Here is a 23,006-nt window from a genome sequence, read left to right as displayed (position 1 = left end):
TGGCAAGCGTGGCATAGTTGATCTTTTTCAAATTTAAGTTCTGGCAGACCCTCAACCAATTGCTTTCTTGCTAATTTGGCCAGGAGGTCCATGCTTACATGACCAAGTCTCCTGTGCCATAGCCAGGAATTTTCTTCATTTGACACTAAGCATACAGTTTTTGAAAACTTCTTTTCCAAGTTCAGCATAAAGACATTATCAATACGAGGGGCAGTTAAAATTAACTCATTTGTTTTGCCCTCGAATATTTTACATCCAGTGTCATCAAATATAACTTTTCTCCCATTGTCACATAGTTGAGCTACGCTGAGTAAGTTATATTTGAGTCCGCTGACTAGGGAGACTGACTCAATAGTAGGATTGCCACCAATGGTTCCTGACCCTACTATCTTACCCTTCTTGTTGTCTCTAAAACTTACACTTCCTCCTCGTTTATGCACAAACGTGATGAACTGAGTTTCATCACCAGTCATATGCCTCGAGCATGCGCTGTCAATGTACCACATCTTTGACTTCTCAGCACACCTCAAGCTTACCTGCAATATAGATAGTTGCTTTTAGGTACCCAATTATTTTTGGGTCCTTGCTTGTTAGGTTCAACAGGTAAAGCATTATATTTTATTTTATGACGACATACTTGGACAGTATGTCCATTCTTTCCACAAAAGTCACAGCTGACCTTCCATTTAGGATGTCTCACTAACTGGTTAGCACCCCAGTGCTGAGCGTGCCAGTACACCTTTGTGGTGTGTCCTTTCTTCCCACAGAAGTCACACTGGACATTCCGCTGAGGGTTCCAGCTTTGCTGACTAGTACTTCGGTACTCAGTGTTTAGAGGATTATTTTTTTTATTCGGAACCTTAAGTTGGTTCTGAATTGATGTGACGTCCTTCCTCAGTTTCTTAGAATCTGATTGGACCTTAGTGACACACTTTTGCATGATTTCTACATTACTATGCAAAATCGAAGTGTCCTGGAGAATATATCGAAGGTCACTCAGTTTGATCTCCTTAACCTCGTCACATCGCCTGCTGAGTGCTCTAACCTTTTTATTACACTTTTTGACAAGTGTATAAAGGTCACTCAGGGCATTAACCATTTCATTTCTGAGCAAGGGTAGTGATATTACCTCAGTTGAGTGTTCCTCATTGTTAGATGCAATAGAAGGGTCAGCATGCTCATAAACACAAGGCTCAGCAAGCTCATCTTCCATGAAGCAGATATTTGCTGACTCAGTGGCATCAGCTTCAGATGATGATGAATCATCAATATCACTCCAGGTTGCCACCATTGCCTTCTTGCCGTTCTTCCTTTCTTTCCTCAGCGAGGGACAGCTTGACTTGATATGGCCAGTTTGATGACATTCAAAGCATGTAATGGGCTTTGAGTTGTCCTTCTTGTACTTGCTGTCACTGGAGTCAGCTTTGTACTTATCAAACTTCTTGTAAGGCTTCTTAGAATATTTGTCATTCTTTTTGGACAACCTTTTCATCTTTCTAGTGAACATAGCCATTTCTTCATCGTTTGTTGAGCTCCCATCAGTGGAGTCAGCTTTCATGACAAAAGACTTTTACTTCTTACCTTCAGACTTTTCCTTCACCTCAAAATTCTTCATTGAGATCTCATGGGTCAGCAGTGAGCCAATGAGTTCATCATACTTATAGGTGGTTAAGTCTTGAGCTTCCTTAACAGCAGTTTTCTTTGCTTGCCAGCTTTTAGGAAGACTCCTAAGAATCTTCTTGACTTGCTCTTCCTCAGTGAAGATCTTTCCAAGTCTCTTGAGCTCGTTGATGATGTTTGTGAACCTTGCGTTCATGTCCGAGATTCCTTCATCATCATTCATTTCGAACAGCTCATACAACCTCATGTGCTGGTTGACTTTGGATTCCTTCAGCTTGTTGGTTCCTTCATAGGTAACCTCGAGCTTCTTCCAGATCTCTTCCGCTGACTCACAACCTGAAATTTTGTTGTATTCTGCCGCATCTAACGCACAGTGAAGCATGTTTATAGCCGAAGCATGATTTTGTAGCTTCTTGAGATCATCCTCTATCCATCTAGTCTCAACTTTAACAACCGTTTGGCCATCAATAGTTTCAACATGAACAAATGGGCCTTAAACTATAGATAGCCATGCGCTCATGTTTGTTGCCTAAATGAAATTTTTCATTTTATTCTTCCAAAAGGTGTAGTTAGACCCGAAGAATAGAGGAGGCCGAGTTATGGACAGACCCTCAGGTAAAATCTGAGTTGTCAGATTTCCTGGGAGAAACCGAGTGTTGTTCTCAGCCATAGTGGGGATCAGCTCAAGGTAGTTAAACCTTGCACAGTGAGCTTTTAAGCTCTGATACCACTTGTTGGTCCCTTATAACGTAACAAGTTAGTTCCAAGGGGGGGATAAGAACTATTTAAATTTTTTATCCGTTAAGGCTGACTTCTTTTCTATGAAAAGGTTTACACAGCGTCACTAAGCAGATTCAAGACACAAGCTTAGTCAACTTGTGACTAAGTCTGCTTCTTTACTTGAGTCAGGAAATAGCACTTAGAGTCTATTCCTGAGCTCAGCTTCTTAGCAAACTTAACTCAGCGTGAGTTCTTTACTTAGTCAGTTTTATAGCAAGCAATGTATATTAAAGGAGTTTAAAGGTTAGAAGGATATCCTAGTTCGGCCTCTCCACCTACGTCCAGTTCCCAAAACTCATTCCGAGCTTTTTGAATTCTCTACTGAGCTCTTTAAAGGTAGAACACGAAACCTTTTACAAATAGAAGCTGAGTATAACAAGAGTACATTCCTCTATACCTTTACTCACTCCTATATCTATGCTGAGTACTATAACCGAGTACTCAGCCTCTCCTTTCTATTCTTTTAGAAATGATAAAGTGTTTGTCCTAAACAACGATTGCTAAGACACTTTAGATGATTGGAAATCACTCTAGACTTTTACACAATAATATGGAAATTGGTGTAAGGTATTTTCTTTGCTTTTCTCACAGAATCTTCGAGTATGAATTTGGTCAGCGTTTTGACAACTTGAAGTTCTGTATAAATTGAAGCAAATGGATGGCCTTTATATAGTGACACTTGAGGCACCTGGTCATTTCAAATTTTGAAATAACCGTTAGAGGGAAACGGCTTCCTGTCGTTGTCACTCTGGGCGTGCTCAGTGTCGTTGGCCAATAGGATTCTTGCATCTTCTGTCTTCGTCAGTCTTCGGCAGAATGTTTCGCCATTTAAGGAAAAGTCCACGAGACAGCATTCTACGCCTTCTGAACTTTTCCCAAAGTAGAAATACTTTGTCTAGAAGTTGAACATTGCCTGTCGCTGTCCAGACTGCTTTGTCGTCCAACTCAGCAGCTTCTCCTTGAAGCTTTTGCCACGAAGGCTTCTCGATCCTTCTCTTGCTGAGTCGTCGTTTTAGTTGATACGGCTTCGTTTTGAACTTTTAAACCGAATGGTGTTGATGTGTTGACTTGGGCTTGACTTCCACTTTATGGGCCTTTGGGCTTTTTAATCTCAATGTCTTATACACAATTAAACTCAACATTGAACAAACACATTAGTGTAAATAAATCAAAGCATTATAAATTTAATGTGTTAGAATATTTTTATCATTACTTAAATAATTTTGTCAAATCAAAATCATGTGGAAAGGTGTTTCAAAAAACATGAGTGAATAAATAGAATGAGATGAACCAAGATCTTGGCATCGAGTTTCATTCGGGGAAATTACCATTTTTAGTCACGATTTCTTCCATCGTGTTTTAACTTGATAACTTCATTTAACTCGTACTTAGGAATTGAACCTGAATCCATAATGTTTTTATCAAATAGTTTCAACATCAATTATTTTTAGCTTTAATCACACGTCCAGACTTCAAAAATCTATTCGAATAACTAATGCTTGTTACAGAATCTCTGTGGGAGTGATCTTTGTACTAAGGTACATTGTATTACTTAATACGATAGAGTGCACTTGCTCTAGAAGCACATATACGTTTTATGCGCATCACCCATATCGAATAACAAAGCATCATCCCCAGATGAATGGATCATGACATGAACGTCGATGGCTCGAGCAGAGTAGGGAGGGCTGGTGTCGGGCTTGCAATCCACCGACCTAATGGTTTCCACCTTAGCTACGCCATACGTTTGGATTTTCCAACAACAAACAATCAGGCTGAATACGAGGTAGTCCTGGCCGCCTTAAGAATCATTAGACTCATCATCGGTGGACATCTAACCATATACTACGACTCTAAACTAGTAGTCTGTCATGTCAACGGTGATCGCCATTATTGCGATACCGGTAGGGAAGCACACCAGTAGCTTTGACATATTCTAAAATATTTCTCTTCATATGTTGTGACTTAACGCCACTCGTATCATTCCATAAGAGTTTGAAATACATAAAAAATTGTCTCACCCATAGTTTAGGAGTAGTTATAATTGTTACCAAACCAATCTAAAGTGTTCACTATTTACTTCTGAAGGATAAGAATGAAGCCACCCCCATTGTTTTGTCGGTCATGGAGGTATGCTCTATGTAGTGGCATCTTGTATCACAAGGCTACTGCCCTCCCATGGAGGGAGATCATTGCCTCAAAGAAATCTAATAAGGCGTCTGCGAATCACATTAAGGGGCTTGATCCATACCCAGAAAAGCACGCCTACAAGGTTTTTTTGGCATTTAATGGACGCATCCGCTAACAAAACTGTACAAACCCAATCATCAACTTCCTCGAAAATGGTTCTCTTTCGAAGGACAAGAAATAAGACATCCCCATCGTTTGTCGCTCATGGAGGTACACTCTATGTAGTGGCATCTTGTATCGCAAGACTACTACCCTCCCATGGCTCAAGTGCATCTCGAAGGAGGAGGGAGATAATTGCCTCAAAGAAATCCAGCAAGACGTATATGAATCACATCAAGGGGCTCGATCCATACCCAAAGCACGCATACAATGTCTTTTTTGGCCTTCAATGGACGCAACCACTAACAAAACTGTACAAACCTGTAGGCCTGTCAGATGCACTCTCATACCAACCACGTGTCAAGAGCTTCATTTAAAGGTATCATAACCCCATGGCCATTTGCAGTTTTGGGAATTGATATTTTGGGCCATTTTCCTTTGGCAATAGGATAAAAGAATTTCGTCGTAGTAGCTATCAACCACTTCACCAAATGGGTTGAGGCAAAAGCCATCGCCAAAATCACGATGAACAATATTATCTCCTTCATCCGTAAAACCATATTACATCACTTCGGGATACCTCATTCTTTTATCATCGACAACAGTAGGCAGTTCGATTGCACTCCATTCGAGAAATTCTGCACTCAATGTGGAATTCATCAATATTTACTTCTAGATCACTTACCGATAGTCTTATGGTCTTATCGAACCACCACTCATACAGCCACGGGGAGAACTCCTTTCTTTCTCACCTACGGAACGTACAACCATGCCACAAGCAGAAGTTATTACATCCCATTGAGATGAAAACTGACCAGAGTATCAAAATACGCCTCACCGAAAGCTAACCAAACTCTATTTTGCAGAATATATAAAGAAGACAATAGATTTCCACATGCGATTGTCCTTTTACTGCTCTAATTACGAACACAATTCAGATATCTCTGAGCAGACTATCAGACCTTTAACGATGAAATTTTTTCATCATATTATTATTTGGTGTAGTGAACATAAATCTTTCAGTATGAGTATTTCAGATATAGACGTTGAATCAGTTAACGCGACTCAAGGTGCCTTGGGAGGAGTTAAATATTTTTATTATAATGATATGATAAAGATGCTTCAATTTTATAAACAAAATAACAATAGAATGAATCAATTTGAAAGTGGAGGGGCAAGGCCGTAGTATATATGGTTTATGAAGGTCAATTATGGAAACATACGAAAGACAAAAATAAAAAATACATGAGCAAAGATCAAATGCCGAAAAAGATTGTAATTTTTAAAAAGCAAAACAAGGTTGTCTTGTTTGCCAGTTTTATTGGAAACCACTGCGCCCCCTTTTCTGCCATCTTTTACAAAATGCTTATCTTCTCTCTTCTCTTTCTCATCTATATAAAATCCTCTCCAGCCTCCCCATTTTCAACATGCTTCTTTTTCCTTCCTTTCCTATCAATTTCCCCCCTAGTTTTCTCACTTCCCAAACACAATTTCTCTATCCATGCGGATGAGCTGTAATGGCTGTCGCGTCCTACGAAAGGGCTGCGACGATGACTGTATCATCAAACCCTGCCTTCAATGGATCAAATCCCCCAAATCTCAAGCCAATGCTACTCTCTTCCTAGCTAAATTCTACGGCCGAACCGGCCTCATCAATCTCATTAATGCCGGCCCTCAACATCTCCGTCCTGGTAATTCAATTTTATAATAACTGATTTTCCCCAAATCTCTCTTTCTTTTTTTCTTCTGTTTGGTTGCTGAGAAAATTATTTTTATATGTAGAGATTTTTAGATCCTTGCTGTACGAGGCTTGTGGAAGGATCGCCAATCCGATTTACGGCTCCGTCGGGTTGTTTTGCACTCAGAACTGGGATCTCTGCCAATCAACCGTCGAAGCCGTCCTAAGAGGAGATCAAATAACTATAGCATCTTCGCCGGAGCATGCGATCAGGGGATGGGATGTTCGCCACGTGTCAAAGGATGCTAGCTCCAGTGGTTCTGATGAGCTCCATAAAGTCAAGAGCAAGTCCAGGAGCCGATTCAAGAAATCGGCTCCGAAAACCAAGCTAAAAGCAGAGCCGGCTTTCAGTGGACAAGCGGATGAAAAGTCGATGGTGAGTCGGAGAAGTGACAGTGGAGGTGACAGGTCGTCCGTGGAGACCGTCGAAGCTTCGGTGGCTAAGCTTGATCAGGCGGCTGACGGTTGCGATGTAGACTTAGAGCTTACTTTGGGCTTCAAGTAATTGAGAATTGGAAGTAGTTCGGACGGTTTTGATGGTGGCGCGTGTAGTTTCAGAGTACTGATGAGAAGGATCAACGGTGGCTATTGAAGATTTTGAATTTTTCTTAAATATCGTAAATCCTTTTGTTGTAAATATAAACGGGCAGCTTTTGTTTTGAGCCTAAACCACAGGCAGTCTTTTTTGGGGGCTTACATAAACCATAGGTAGCTAGAGACACAGCTTATGAGTCATGACATCTAGAATTTTAATTATTTTCTTGTATACATGTAGGTTATGTTTCTCAATGATTACTTTTTTTTTTCTTTCTTTTTATACTTATTTGATTAACTTTTTGTGTAGAAATTTTTGTAAAATTTAGCTTTTGTTCAGTTGAGAGTTAATTGGAGGTGAAAGTTAATGGAAAGAAATTAAGTAAGGAAAATACAGACTTTTTAAATTAGATCTTTTAAGAATGTCTGAAAATAAAAATCATATTTTCGGTAGAACTTAATTCAATTGATTTCAATTCCTTTAAGGATGATAGTAATAATAAAAATAATAAAATAAATAAATTATCTTAGATTGGTCAAGAAGTTTTAGTTTAGTGGTAAAACAGTCTTACCTACGCCATGATATTTACAAGGGATGTGGATTCAAAACACAATGTGAAAAATGGGTGAACGAGTAAGCCTCCTTTAATATAAAGAAAAAAAAATCTCTGGAATCAAAGATAATAATTAGTAGAAATGTGCACGGGTTGGATCTAGCCGGGCCTAATCGGGTTTTACACCAAATTATCAGGTCCAAGCCCAATATAACCCGTATTATATTTATATCAGGCTCGACCGGATTGGGTCAAAGTAAAAAAATGGGTTTCCAAATCCAACATAGACCGTTCAACTAATATATTTATATTAGAAAATTTAATTAAAATTAAAAGTAAACTATAAATATGATATCTTGAAGATTTTCCTTCACCTGATTACGTCCTGTGAGGCGTCGTTGTCATCGGTCGGGGACATTTCGATACCAAAATCAGTAATACTCTTAAGAATAAAACAGTAATCACAAAGTAGGGTTTTGAATCGCGTGTACCTCAATACCTTAGAGCATGTTTATTTATACTAGGATTTAGTGACCATCGATTAGTAACTTGAAAGACTCTTATTTAATGTTCCTTTAATGTAAGATTGTTACATTATTTATGTCTGGTTGTTAGCTCATTTATGGAGCTGTTTCTAGTTATTAATTATATCAATTTTCCTCTACGAGTGTCTGCTGACATCCCTGAGGTGATCAAGCCTGAATAGCGGATCTTCTATCTTTGGTGGATGCGGACCTCATAAAGGCTTTTGGCCTTTACGAGGCGTATCTGTATGCTATGGTCCCCCCAATCCGTATGACTTCCTCCATACGCCATCTGCTTGTCGGACCTTGCCGGATGATGAGATTTAAATGCTCTTCTAATCCTTCTATCATGAGGATTTTCAGGGATTTGTCCCTAGATAATATTCGGATGTTATCGAAATATTAACAATAAAAATACAATAAATTAAAATTTAGTTAATAGTTCAGTAAAATTCGACAAAAAAATAATTTTATATAATTAAAAAATATTTAATAAAGTAATAAAAATCAAATAAGTAAACATAATAAAATACATATATAAAATGTATATAATATAAAGACAGGTCGGGCCGGGTTAGGTTGGAGCTTTTGAGACAATCTAAGATATTCCGACTAATAAATATAATATAATTTAACATAATTGTGATTTACTATTACAAAGTTATAGTATTTTATCACATCATCCATGGATCATCATCATTACACAAAGTGTTCATACAATATGAAGTGAGATGAAATTTTATATTATAAAATAAATGATAATAATCTTAAATAAATCCAAGTTGATGCATTATACGATTGGACTAGTATAAGACTATAAAGACTTGCATGTAATATGTTTCCTATTTTGAATAGACATTTGATATCACAAGCTATATGTATACAAATATCTAGACATTTACATGGATGTTTATCAATGTGTTCATAGGCTTTGGAGATCCATCATGAATAACTATATGGGATAAAGAATCCTGAATTCCACTAGTTAATCTCATAGTGTTTAGGTATAATTAATCCTCGGACTTAAATAATCATCATTGTAATCTTCAACTGTGAACTATAATACTTTGACTTTTGTCACGATGCCTTGTAAACAAGGTTAGCTTTTGGGAATGATTGAGTATTATATGAAGTAGTTGCAAGGTAATTAAATGATAGATTAAGCATTTATCACCCTCAAATTGAGAGAGAGATATCAACGACCTTTTGTGAGATAATTGCTTTAAATCCTTGCAAAGTGATAAGTGCCATTTTGAAATTGAAAATTTCACGAATCTATCTAGGTTGAGCAACTTGACATGGATAAGTAAACAAATGTCTCATATATATGAATTGATATTTTTTATAATCACCATGAATGATCAGATTATAATGCAACTCAACTACTAAAAGGTAAACAACCAGAATCAATATTTGACTTTTATATTGCGTTTTAAAATTTAGTGACCATACCAAGAAAATAAGTAAAATTAAATGGCCATTAGTGTAATTTACCCCTTAATTACGTGGTTGACAAAAACAATATAGATTGATATGTTGCTCATGTATTTGACCCAAAACTTCAACTGCGCCCTTAAACTTTCAAAAGTTCCAAATCAACCCCTTATTCTTAGGGATGGCACGAGTAGAGTACTCGAGGGTAGTGCAGTCTCAAACCTTTACCCGTTTATTGTTTCATTATTCATACCTGTCTCATTTTCGTAACAAGTATACTTCATGAATCCTATACACATCTCTCATTTAAATCGCGGGTACCTACGAGTACCCTTATCCATTAATAATCAATCAATAAAACAAAAATATTATAAGTTTAGCAAAAGATAAATTTAATAAACCATCCATATATAATTCATCTACAATTTAACATTCTAAATTCAAAAATTCTAAATCAACCTTTAATCAATAAAAATAAATTGGATTCGTGGTTAAAGGCAATGGATGAAAGTCAAATATATGGTGGGTATCGAGTAACGGCTTGAGAGTATTCACATACCTGTCACAGGTAATTTCTTTGAGTCGATACCCGTCTTATACTTTTTATATAGGTTATTATAATCTTATTAGGATCAGATAGTGTCGGGTATCAGCATGTTGAGTACCCGTTGCTATCCCTACTTATTCTTGTCCAATTTCATTCAATAACATCATATTTCTCAATAAAACTTGTTGGATGCATAAAATGAGACACACACTCCTCCTCCATGTGTCAAAGTGCTCGTTACGTGTCAAAAAAGAAATACCAAAATAGACAAATAATTAGAAACTTTTGATAGTTCACAAGACAATAGAAGTTTTGGGGTTATTGAGTGCAATTGGATAAGAATAAAGACTATTGAATGCAATTAGATAAGAATAGAGGGGTATTGAAAATTTATTGTATAAGAATAGAAGATTATTGAATGAAGTTGGACATGAACATAAGTCATTTGAAAATTTTCAAAGTTTAGAGGGACAATTGAAATTTTGGCCAAATACGGTGGTAACTAATGTATTAGTCTATTTTTTTTTATGAAAATATTAATCTAATATTTTAATTTATTATATAATTATACAGTAACCATTGATTCCACAATTTTTATCATTTGATTAATTTTAACCTACCATTCAATGGTAAAAAAAACAAAGTAATGATTACGTTATAAAAAACAAAGTAATCATAGTCTATATCCAATTATAATTATAAATGAGCATATACTAAATTTTAAATTATTTTTGGGATTTTTTACATGAAAATCATATTTAGCTATCGATAATTGTCAATTTTTCTCTTCAGGTGATTCTACCAGGGACTCCGCTGTGAGCTACCGTTGGATTCGATCGTGGGCACTCCGGTGATAAAGTCAGTAATACGATAGGAGAATAATCAGTATTGAAAAGAGGAGAAAGTTGTTAACTTACTTGTAGTATACCCTAGGCGAGGTATATATACTCGCTTTTACAACTTTTTAGCATTAATGATGTTCTAATTGAACAGTCATGTCATTACTCATCTTAATGATCATTAATTGTCATTTAATTGGATTCATTCCCTTAAAGGAAGATGAAAAGACGTTCTTTTATTTTCTCTAAATCCGTTAAGACAGGATACGATGACAATATATGTCAATTGGCAGATCACTTGGTCCCAACTACTTTTGTCGTATCTTAGTTGAATGATGTATCTTTCACAGTTCGATCTAGATGGTGTGGCATAATGTTTGAAAGATCCTTCTTTTTCTTTATTATTGCATATTTACCCTTACGTTAATCATGTATTAATCGTCATTATTAGAAGGAATAATGGTATTTCTATTAATTTGCCTTTACTCCACACTTTAGAAGGAATAATTTGGGATGTTATGAGTTATAGAATTACAACTAAATCATAATACCAAAATCAATTTTTAATATGCCACTATTTTATATATATCACAAATAAAATATGATTTTATAATCTAATTTAAAAAAATTAGATTCCAATTCATAAATTTTAAATTTTAAAAATAATCTAATTTATAAATCCTAATCCACCACATATATTAAAAAATAACGATTTATTTAGTTTGATATAATTTTTAATTATTACCTAATATAATTGTGCAATTTCATTCAAAAAAATAAAAAATAAAAGTTCTTTTCTTTCTAATTTCCTCTATTTTTAATAGGGAAATTCACGTGAAAATTAATTTTTTAATTTTTTTATAATTATATTAAGTAAAAATTTCAATTATGTCAAATTAAGTAAATTATTATTTTTAATATATTTTAAGGATTAATGTTTATAAACTACAGAGTCTACGTACTTATATGTTAAAGTTTAGGATTTATGAATTGGATCTATTTTTTTTTTTTTTATGGAAAATGGCAATAGATTAATCAAAAAGAATATTTGAGTTCCTAAAAAAAATATTTAAGTTATTACAAACTGAGCAGTAACATCCTTTATAAAAAAATATAGGATAGAATCTTTGTTGAATTATAATATAAAATTATATTTTATTCATGATATATAAAAAATAATGATATATTTAGAAGGGTAATTAATTTATTAGTCCCTATATTTTGACAAAACACACTGTTTAGTCCCTGTATTTTCAAAAACACATGGTAAAGTCCCTAACATTTTTCTCAGTGAACTGTTTAGTCCTTCCGTCTGTTTGTTAGATTTTTTACCGTTTATGACTTTGAAAATGACTAAATTACCTTTTACTATTTACCTTCAAACTTCAGAAGAGGAAATCCAATTTAGAAAAAGAAGTTATTTGTATGGAGAACAAGAAAAAAAAAACAGATCCAACGTTTACGAATTTGAACGATTAAGAAGAAAATCAAGAAGAAGAACACTCAAAGTTGATTTCAGATGCATTAGAGTCTAAAGGAAAGGAAAATAAAGGAAAAGAAGAACGCAAATCCAAATTGACTAACAGAATCTTCATGGGAGTCTAACGGCAGGGACTAAACAGTTCACCGAGAAAAATGTTAAGGACTAAACAGTTCACCGAGAAAAACGTTAAGGACTTTACCGTGTGTTTTTAAAAATACAGGGACTAAACGGTGTGTTTTGTCAAAATATAGGGACTAATAAATTAATTACCCTATTTAGAATTAGTTTTGTTAATATGGGTTAGTTGTAATTTTATAGTAAATATGATTTTTTTTTTATGTAAAAAAGGTGATCCTTGGCGTAATTTCCTGAAGCTTTTTATAATTCATGAGCGTGGATAGATTTGCAAGCCCATGGGCCGGCCCATTCATGAATGACGACCAAAACCCACCTCCCAGGAATCAGAAGAATACATTACCGGCAAGGGCAGAAGGGTGTGCACAGAGACTGTAGAGTAACTGCAAAAGCAAAATGGGGAGGAGGAAGGGAGTAGCAGAATTCGAGGAATCGGCACCGGATGACTTCGATCCATCGAAACCGTATAAGGACCCGGTTGCGATGCTCGAGATGAGGGAGCACATTGTAAGGGAGAAGTGGATCGACATAGAGAAAGCCAAAATCTTGAGGGAGAAACTCAGGTGGTGCTACCGCATCGAAGGCATTAATCACCTCCAGAAGTGCCGCCACCTCGTTCAACAGTACCTTGATTCCACCCGCGGGATTGGCTGGGGCAAAGACCATCGTCCTGCCTCTCTTCACGGTATTTTTTTTCTCTTTGGTACCGATGAAAATTTTCTTTTCATTATCTCTAATCGATTCATTTTGTGAATTAGGTCCCAAGGTGGAGGCAGCTGAGTCTGAATGAATTATTCATTCTTTTCTGCGCGGCTTATATTCAGGTATTCTTAGGTTCTATATAATTGTCTTTGAATTCTAGCGAAGTGTATTGGAGCTATGATTCTTGATTGTCCTTCTACGAGCATATTAGTTATGTTTGTACTAGCATAATGTTAGTGTTATTGATTTATTTATTTAAGAAATAAGGTTAGTTTAATAAATCTTCCTTAAAAAATTGTTGCGCTTAGGATTAGTTGAAAATATTTACTGCCAGGGGATGTTGATAACTAGAACTAGGTCAGATGATTTGATTTGAGCTATGTTGCACTGAAACTCTTCTTCATTACCGTTTCCTAGATAATTTTTCTTAGAAATAACATATCCGTTTCCGTGCAACATAGGATTTGAGCATTGCCATGGTGATAGTCATACTTGTATGTTAGACTTAGTGGTTCATAGTCTCCATCAGTGGGAGAGATGAGATGATTAGTTAGACTTTTTACCTGTCAAATGTCACGATGAGAGTTTGATGTTTGGAGCATGTGATTGTTTTAGTCTGTGGGGCTGGAGTGTGGAGGGTAAAGATGATTTTTTCGTGGCTTTATGGCATATAGTTTGCTTTCACAATGGAAGAATGGAGTAACTAAAAAGGTCTTTTATCACCTAATGCTATTTTAGCATCAACACGTTTTTAACTTTCTTGGGATTATCAGGCTTTTCAATGATGTTGCAAGACATTTGTTAAGTATCAGACTACAGTTTTAGTTAATCATACTCATTGAATTGAATACTTAAATACAATTTTGGTTCATGGGCTAATCAAGCAAAACTAGAAGATACATACTATGTGTAGTTACAGTACTCAAAATTTTAGAGGATATCTTGCTGGATTTTTGCTCAACTGCATATTCTTTGTGCTTGAACCATGCTTAGAAGCAGGGGAGTCGAATTCTATAATTTTCATTCTTCAGGGTATGCTCCACATGTAGAAAACTTAATGCATAATTATCACCATAGTTGTTAAAGCTGCAAGGCGCACTAAGGCGCCAAGGGGTCCTGGAGCCTAGGCTCAAGGTACAATGCAAGGCGCGCCCCTGAGGAACACAAGGCTTAGAAAAAAAAATTAAATATACTATATTACTAGTTAAAGCATAAACCAACAAAACAGGTTGTCTACATTAACTTGTAGTCTTGGTACATTAGTTTAGAGGAATAGAAAAAAAGATTTGCATTAGTTCGGCCTGAATTTTGACATGAACAGGTTGTCTACATTAACTTGGACTCTTGGTACAAAAAAATATAAATACATTAACATATGTTACTCCCTCCATTCTTTTTTATATGTCGTTTAAGGTTTTTCATCAAAACTAATGTAATATTTAGACTGTTGAAATGACTAATTTACCCTTAATACTTCTCTCCTAAATCACCTTTCTATGCAAAGCTTCTCTCTCTTCTTAAATTTTTATGGCTTTCTTAAGATTATTTGCATAAATAGGGGCAAATTAGAGAAAACATTATCAAACTTGTATTGGTAGTAATACAAAACGACATATAAACATGAACCATAGTTGTTGAAGGTACAAGGCGTGCTAAGGCGCCAAAGGGTCCTGGAGCCTAGGCTCGAAGTGCAAGGTGAGGCATGCGCCTTAGAAACACGAGGCGCATAAAAGAAAATAAAAAGTATATACTCTTTACTAGTTAAGCATAAACCAAAAATAACATATGTATGATCACACAAACAAAACAAAACCACATAAAAACATGATACTAAACCATAAATGTCAAAAACACCCAAATTCAGTTCATACTTCATAGAGACACTAACATATACTTAACGTCTTAACCTAAAGTACCTAACTATAAGTAATGCTACTAAACTAATAACCTTTCATTGTCAATAAAAAAGAACACGTCTTTGTTTCTTCTTCACTTTGTGTCGGTTGAAGTTTGTTTTTGCCTGGAGGAGACTTCTTTCTTTACATGACTTCTTCTCCTAATGTTTCTCCATTTTTAATATATTTAATTATGACTGAGACTCTTGATATTCTTATTTACATAAAAGGGTTAAGATTAATCTTATTTAAGTTAAATTAGTGGTTGATATTAATTAAGCAGTTATTTTAGAGAAAACTGTAAAAATAAAAAAAAACTAAGTAAAAACCGTGAGGTGCAGGCGCGAGCGAGGCGCACAAGGCGAGATCCTTTTGTACAGAGCCTCGTTTTCTGGGTTCAAGGATCAAGGCCCTAAGCTTTGAGTGAGGCCTGAGGCGCGCCTTTAACAACTATGACATGAACAAATTAAAAAGTCTAAAACGTCATATAATAATCTTTCTATATTTAAGTCTCTTGATATTCTTATTTAGATCAAGGGTTAAGATTATGTTTATTTAAATTAGATTAGTGGTTGAGATTAATCAACCATTTGTTTTACACAAAGCAGTAAAAAATGACGACTCAGGCTCCGAGGCCCAGGCGAGAGCCTTTCAAACTGCCTCACCTTGTGCAATCAAGGCTCACTACCTTGAGCCTTGCCTGAGGCGCGTCTTTAACAACTATGATTATCACACTACATTGAGGTTTAGCAATAAGGGTATATTGTTATAACTACTTGGATATCTTATCTAGTCCATTATGTGTATGGTGTAAGAATAGGCATGTTCTTGTGTTAGTCAAATTGTGTATATGTTGTTTCATATTATTTTGTGCTATTCATATTCATAGTAGCAATGTTGTTGCCTTGGAAGAGAATAGAAAGTTCCAGTTGGGGCTTGTTTTTCTATATGCACGTGGTCTGGTGTAAAAATATATTCCCTTTAAACATATATTTTAGAGTTTGGAATGCAAAAGACAATCACTTACCCTAGATGTTTTCTTGGTCAAAGAGAAACCTCACTTATATTTGAAGAAAATGGTAAAATCTAAATGAAATTTATTATCAATATGATAAAAGAAGGAACCAAAGGGGATCTTTCCTAAAAACATTATAATATCAATAGGTGTAGTTTATCATACAATTCATGGCATTCCCCTCATGTTAATCCTTTCTCTTTAAGGATTTGAATTATTGCAATTGGAAACAATCTTTTGCTAAATTAATAAAAATAAAATAGGACATTACATATAAATAGAATTTGTAATTTTTTTAGACGAATGTTCATGCGCGGAACTAAAAATTACAATATGCCCTCTAATCTAGAATTCTAACCGACATCTAATTGATTATAGCAAACATGTTGACTTTGCTGATGACTTCATTATCTCCTTATGGAGAAAACTCTGAATCGACTGAAACGTTTAAAAAGCAAGAACTCTAGCTTCTCACCCCTTTCTTTGTATATGGGATTAAAAGCAAGTCAATAACACTCTTCCCCTTTTAGCAGTACCAACCCCTCAATGTGACATTTGAATTTGTGTTTAGTTGTAAAGTAAAAGTGAGTGCATCTTATTTTCTATCTCGACAGTGTTCTGCGCCCCAAATTTCTTGTGCTTGAGATTTATGATTACCTTCCCAACCAATGCTTTATCTCCGTTTTAGCATCTTTTTCTGTTGTTATCTCCATTCGAATTAATTGCTTCTGCAGTTTCATCACATTTGACGTGTTGTATTGTAGCAATAATTATTTACTGCCTCATTTTCTTGTGTGGTTGTTTCGACTGTTTTAATGTTTGTTCCACCCACATTGCATGTTGATAGTGCTCCTACAGATATTCCTCCTGCTTGAAAGTCTGCTCTATTTGCTGCCTTTTTGTTCTTCACTTTTATATCTTGCTGATGAAGTTGTTTTTCTTAATGTATTGCCTTTGATGTTTGGTACCCTGAAAATCTTTTGTAAAACTTGCTAGTACTTTCTTTGAAATACAACTATAGCATCTTTAGGAAAGTTTTCAGGTAGCACAAAGATTCTTATTAGTTTCTTTGAAGGAGTTTTCTCTTGTATATCAAAGCGTTTCTCCACATATTTCCTTTCTTTCATGTTTAACCACTAGTTGTGGAAGTAGTTCCCCAGTATTCTTATTCTGAATTTTATCTTGTAACTTTTGTTTTGGCTCTATTGTTCCTTTCTGCTTCCTCTTTTGCTTCTGGTGTTGTGTATTTTAGAACTTCCGAATATAGGTTTTCCACTTTTTACTTTCTCCACATGCTTCATACCTTTTCAGTTGGTAGTTTCAATCTTTTCCATTTTCTACTTGCTTCTGAATTTGTTCTAATCTACATGTTGATAAATCTTCAAGCCTTGTCTCCCTAGCGTGTAGTTGTCCCTAATTACCGTAGGTTGTTAACCTGAGGAAGTAAGGACAGCATAAAGGACCACAGTACTTGTGCTTTAGATGATGCATTATGTGAAAAGTTACTGTTTTTGCCTTCTTAGGGGCGGCCCGGTGCATTATGCGTCACCGCTAAGCGAAGCTCCTACGACTCGAACCCCTGACCTCTCGGTCACACGACAACAACGCTTACCGTTGCGCCAAGGCTCGCCCTCTTAAAAAGAAAAAAATTCCAAACAAGATATGGGAGGGAAGGTGTCATGAATGAGCTGTTGCTGTTTTAGAGTCCTAATTAGTGTTATGTTTTAGTGTCCTAATTAATAGTCTATTAATTTAACTTATTTCTTTAATAGGTTTATTTATATTAGAAATATTTAAATTAGGATTCGTGCATTAGTTAGTTTCTATCTGGGATTTATTTCTGTAATAGTAGTTGTTTCTATTTAGGATTCATGCATTAATTGGTTACCATTTAGGATAGGTCTTGATTTCCGCAATTAGTGGTTATTTTCTATTCCTAATTAGTTATTAGTTGCTGATTTTCTAAGTTTTCCTATTTTGTTGCTGCTGCGTATGCAGGCCTATTTTTCCTATTTTGTTGCTGCTGCCTAAGCTGTCCTTGTTAGGTTGTAACTCTGTCTCTTATATTTAAAGGGCAGATATTAATAAAATATTATCAGTTGAAACCAATTAAAACCTTAAGAGATCGTGGAGTTCTATCTTAACGAGCTCCTAACAATTATGAGATCATGGGGTGAACGAGCTCCTAACCGTTTCAAGAAGATATGTAAGGGAAGGAAGAGTTTTAAGCATGCTTTCCTAGAGCATTTTAGGGTGCAAGGTCCCATAACTAGATCCCAAACTCGTGTTCATAACAGGTGTTATTTTCCTTCCCCACATTTACTCTATAGGCAAAAAGAGTATTTCCACTTTAGATTCACAACATTCATGTGCACTTGGTGCCCTTTTTTTATAATTCACTTCTTTGTCTCATTTGACTAAGGAGCAACATTTGCTATTAATTTTCATGAACAAGTGGATAGGGGATGGCTGGTCGCGCTTTTCTTATTAACATATCCACTTTAGATTTCGGAGGGTGTTTTTTTTTTAATTTTTATTTCTATTCATCTCTTAATTTGAGTAGATCTATAAGAAAATAAAAGTTCGGGTAATAGAAGTCCTGGCGCTGGACACTTGAGAGCACAATCTGCACTGAATTGCCATACTAGTTTGGAATCATGATCTGCAGCTACTTTCATTTTTAGATTTTTTTTTGTTTTTTTTTTTGGAAATTCGTGCAGTGATTAGATCTAGTGAATATAATTATATGATGAAAGAGTGTACATAGTGTCTGATTATTAACACACCAATATCTCGATCAAAGAAGAACAACAGAGATAAAATTAAGGAGTTGTAATGATGTAATTGATAGAATAGCAGCAAGTTACAATAAGGGATGGAAATAATATGCAACCCTTTTGATACCCTAACACACTTGCTACACAGGGAGAACCCCACTTTTCTCAGCATCTAGCTGGAGACCGAAAATAGCTAGACAAACCAGAATGCCCAAAACAACAGGTTCCTAATTTTCTTATTGTCCTATTGTCACCCTCTGATCCCCTCATCCATTGATGCCCTCCAGTCATGTGTCTCACCATAGTTATTAAAGGCGTATGGGGCACTAAGGCGCAAGGCAATGGCATGCACCTTCGCGACACATGGCACCAAAAGAATAAAATTTATAAAACTATAAATGATACTCCCTCCATTCCCTTATACAAGTCATTCTAACAAATTAGTTTTTTCCCCAAATATAAGTCATTTTAGTTTTCCAAGAATTTATAGTTTAGTTTTTTGGTCCAAGCATGAATTTTTTTTTTGTCTTGGTCCATGTGTTTTTTATCATTCCAAGGCTTATTCCTCAACCATGACATGTGAGAGAATTTTTTTTAGTTAACCAATGTAAATTTATTAATATGACTATATTAATTGTATTTCTTAATTTGTGTGAAATAGCCTAGAATGACTTATATAAGGGAATGGAGGGAGTAATATTTAAAAGGCCTAATGCTTCCCCAGCCCCCTTAACTTGTCCAAATTGGTCATTTTACCCCCTCAACTCTTCGAATGTCCTATTTACCCCCTTAACTCCATAAAAGTGGTATTTCTCACCCCCTCAACTTATCCATTTATCCCTCCAACTCATAGAATGTTCTATTTACCCCCTTTAACTCTATAAAAGTGGTATTTTTCACCCCTTACAATCTGTTATCGAAGCCTAAATTGATAACTTTTTTTAAACGTTAAACCTAAATTGATACTTCTCCAAAAATAATAGACCTATTTTGGTACATTATCCTTACATATAATGTATTTAACTTGTTTATATTAATGTTCTTGTTATTTGTATTTTTTATTCGTTCTTTCTCTTTTCAACTTTTTTTACTACTATAAAGGGATAAGAAATACAATTTTTATGGAGTTAAGAGGGTAAATATGATCATAAGTGGTGAGAAATACCACTTTTATGGAGTTAAGGGGGTAAATGGGATATTCGATGAGTTGAGAAGGGGTAAAATGACAAATTTGAACAAATTAAGGGGGTGAGAAATACTATTTTTATGGAGTTAAGGGGGTAAATAAGACCTTCGAAGAGTTGGAGGGGTAAAATGAACAATTTGGACAAGTTAAGGGGGCTGGAGAAACATTAAGCCTATTTAAAATTGTGACCTTTAACTATTAGCTTAAGCTTTTAGTTCAATTGGTTCCATGATATTAAAGCCTCTTTGACCAAGTGATCAAGGGTACTATTCTTGGCAACACCATTTGTTGATTTAATTTCATGACATGGTAAGATGGGCATGTGTTCTGCATGCTTCAAGCCCAGTGGGCATTTTTGTACGGGGATGTGTCAGATATTAATATGAATTGGACCTTTAACTATTAGCTTAAGCTTTTAATTCAATTGGTTCCATGATAAAAATATAAGAAATGATAAAGTCTAAAACCAAAATGTAATAAAATACTAAATCATGACAATGTTCTTAAGCATAAATTATTTCTAACTTGCAATAAACCCCATATTCTAAATATAAAGCTTAATTGTTCATGTAAATAGTAAATCCTAACTTGACTAATAGCTAATTAATTCTCACAAAAGCCTAAAATTCATCACTCATCCCCTTCAACAATTTTTCAGCGCTGGCTTGGCTGCATTGCATCTTAGTTCTTTGACTTTCTCTATTGTTCTTCTTCAAGACTTCAAATTTGTGTGGTCTTTTGTGTTTCTCCTTTCTCATCTGTTTCTCTTCTTTTTTTCCCCTCCGTGCTGCTCAAGTGCGTTTTTTATCACCTTTTTTTTCTATTAAGTTTGTAACATTGTGTACTTGTGTCTGTCTCCTCAAATTCAGAGGCATATAGAAGGTTTTTTTTTATATTTATTTTTTACTTTGGACCCTAGACGTGTCTTTAATCTAACGGTGAACATTAAACCTATATTTAACTCTTTTGAAACCCTATTTAACAGTTATAAAACCATCTGTCCACATAGGCGCTCCATGGCATGCCTTTTGTCAACATGTCTAGGCGCACAAAGGTGCACTTTACGCCCGCCGAAGTTGCAGTGCCTGCCATGGTTGGCACTGTGGTGCTAGGCCTAGGGCCTTGTTCGGCATGCGCCTTTAACAACAACTGTCTCTCACCATTCTTCCTCCTATAGACGCTCCAAATCTTTGGGCTATGAGAGAGCTGATCCAATACAAGCTCCCTATCCTCATTACTGGTCGAATTGTGATCGAAAGCTTGCATGGCAATGATCACTGGAGTGTTGTGCACTAAACCATTATTCTTTTAAAAAAAAAACATTACATGGGAGATAATTGACCGCACAAATATCTTATTAATGTTTGAAGGTTATAAATGGCATGATCTTATGAATCTTTTGAAAAGGAGGTTTATTAGGAACTGATTATTAGGTAAATTAGTTAATTAATTGAGTTTTTACATATCTACTCTTATTTCTAATGAATATATGTGAACTATTGTAGTAACATAATCTAGGAGTCATTTTCTCTTGGGGGGTCCGAGATCTCATCACCAGAAATTTTAAATGATTGTAGCCTAGTGACAGCAATTTGATACAAATACTCAACTCTGATTGCTCCTTTAATTATTAACCAAATCGTAGTGAGATAAAAAAAACGGAGGATTGGAATTCTTAATATTGATAATTCTTGATGAGGAACTTAGAGAAGGAGCTACTCAGCTATATTGGATTTAGTTGGGTTGCAAACTTCTTTTTACTTAGAAAAAGAACCAATAAATGGAAAATTTCCTTCATATCATGGCGTGTGATTCTACCAAGGTTCAACTGGGTTCCTTATATTAAAACAAAGAATTAGTTTATGTGGCTTATTCCTGATTGAATTCATTCCTAATTCTTAGGTGACTAAGGGGGATTCTAGTTACTTCACACTTTGATTATGACTTGTGAAGTAGTTTTCAGAATCAAGAATAATAAGATTCTAAATTTATCTATCAGGGGAGTTTCTTTGTCATAAGTTATAGTATATTAACTTTTCTACCTTCACATTTTGGGGAAATAAATTTAAATTGATATTTTTTCCTATGATTGTCACATATTCTATTATATATATGTTGGTGTCACTTTCTTATAATTGTCCTTTTTTTTATCATTGTAATACTAAGGCTGACAGTCATTTGTATATGAATGGGTTAATAAATTGGTGGTTGTTAATCATGGTAGAAAATATCTTAAATTAATACTAAATAGTCTTGAATATGAAATTGCATTACTTGACACGCATGTAGGAAGATTTACCATGGTATACTAATGCATTTGATGAAAAATTACATTACAAAAGATGAAATGAGTTTTTTTTCTTCATGCAGGTTGAATGAAATTAGGAAATACTCGCTGGAAGTGAAAGGGAAGATGGAACATGTTTGTATTTTATCGAATGCATTGCTGTTGTTACGTTGCTTTATCTTGGTTGGCCATCATTCATGGTCTTCTTCTCTTTCTTGTGATGTGCAGAGGCGAGGAATAATGCCTTTGGATATTATAATCGTTTTGTGTATTGACATCTAAATGATTTAAACAGGGCCAATAAATGAAATTATACCAAATAATGAAATAATTTTACTATCATGTCTGTGTAATTGTGGTTGATTATGATAATGATTTTGTGCCCTCACAAAATTGCTGATTTTGTAGATGAGAAAGACTTGTTGGAATTTATCTATAATTTAGGACTGGAGGGGCCCTGGTAAGATTCCAAGCTTTCACATCTCTTATGCCTTATCAACAATTGATATGAAAATTCAGTTAATTTAGTTAAAATGGCATGTCTACATATGAGCTCATGGTGGGCGGTAGAAAGGTGACTTAATAATTGGGCAACTATGAGTCTTTCTGTCTTCTTGTATGTTTTCTGAAATCTGATACTTGGTTGTGAGATTTTCTTTAGGATTAT

At 35.1% G+C, this 23,006-nt stretch overlaps 2 protein-coding genes across 2 annotated transcripts; both read left to right on the top strand.

Annotated features, from left to right (window-relative positions):
* The first annotated feature begins 5,998 nt into the window (after positions 1 to 5,998).
* On the top strand, positions 5,999 to 7,239 carry LOC136217939 (LOB domain-containing protein 41-like). The gene is made up of 2 exons (XM_066004645.1): positions 5,999 to 6,380; positions 6,472 to 7,239. Exons 1-2 carry the CDS (start codon positions 6,191 to 6,193, stop codon positions 6,930 to 6,932), a joined length of 651 nt encoding a protein of 216 aa, XP_065860717.1. The 5' UTR covers positions 5,999 to 6,190; the 3' UTR covers positions 6,933 to 7,239.
* Positions 7,240 to 12,823: 5,584 nt separating this feature from the next.
* LOC136217940 (NADH dehydrogenase [ubiquinone] 1 beta subcomplex subunit 10-B) lies at positions 12,824 to 22,681 on the top strand. Its single transcript, XM_066004646.1, has 3 exons — positions 12,824 to 13,162; positions 13,236 to 13,301; positions 22,423 to 22,681. Exons 1-2 carry the CDS (start codon positions 12,874 to 12,876, stop codon positions 13,265 to 13,267), a joined length of 321 nt encoding a protein of 106 aa, XP_065860718.1. The 5' UTR covers positions 12,824 to 12,873; the 3' UTR covers positions 13,268 to 13,301; positions 22,423 to 22,681.
* Positions 22,682 to 23,006: the final 325 nt, after the last annotated feature.

The sequence above is a fragment of the Euphorbia lathyris genome, chromosome 2 (genome assembly GCF_963576675.1).
Source record: "Euphorbia lathyris chromosome 2, ddEupLath1.1, whole genome shotgun sequence".
NCBI classification, from domain to species: domain Eukaryota; kingdom Viridiplantae; phylum Streptophyta; class Magnoliopsida; order Malpighiales; family Euphorbiaceae; genus Euphorbia; species Euphorbia lathyris.
The sequence above is the reverse complement of the archived record's forward strand: the minus strand, read 5'-3'. Positions and strand labels throughout refer to the sequence as shown.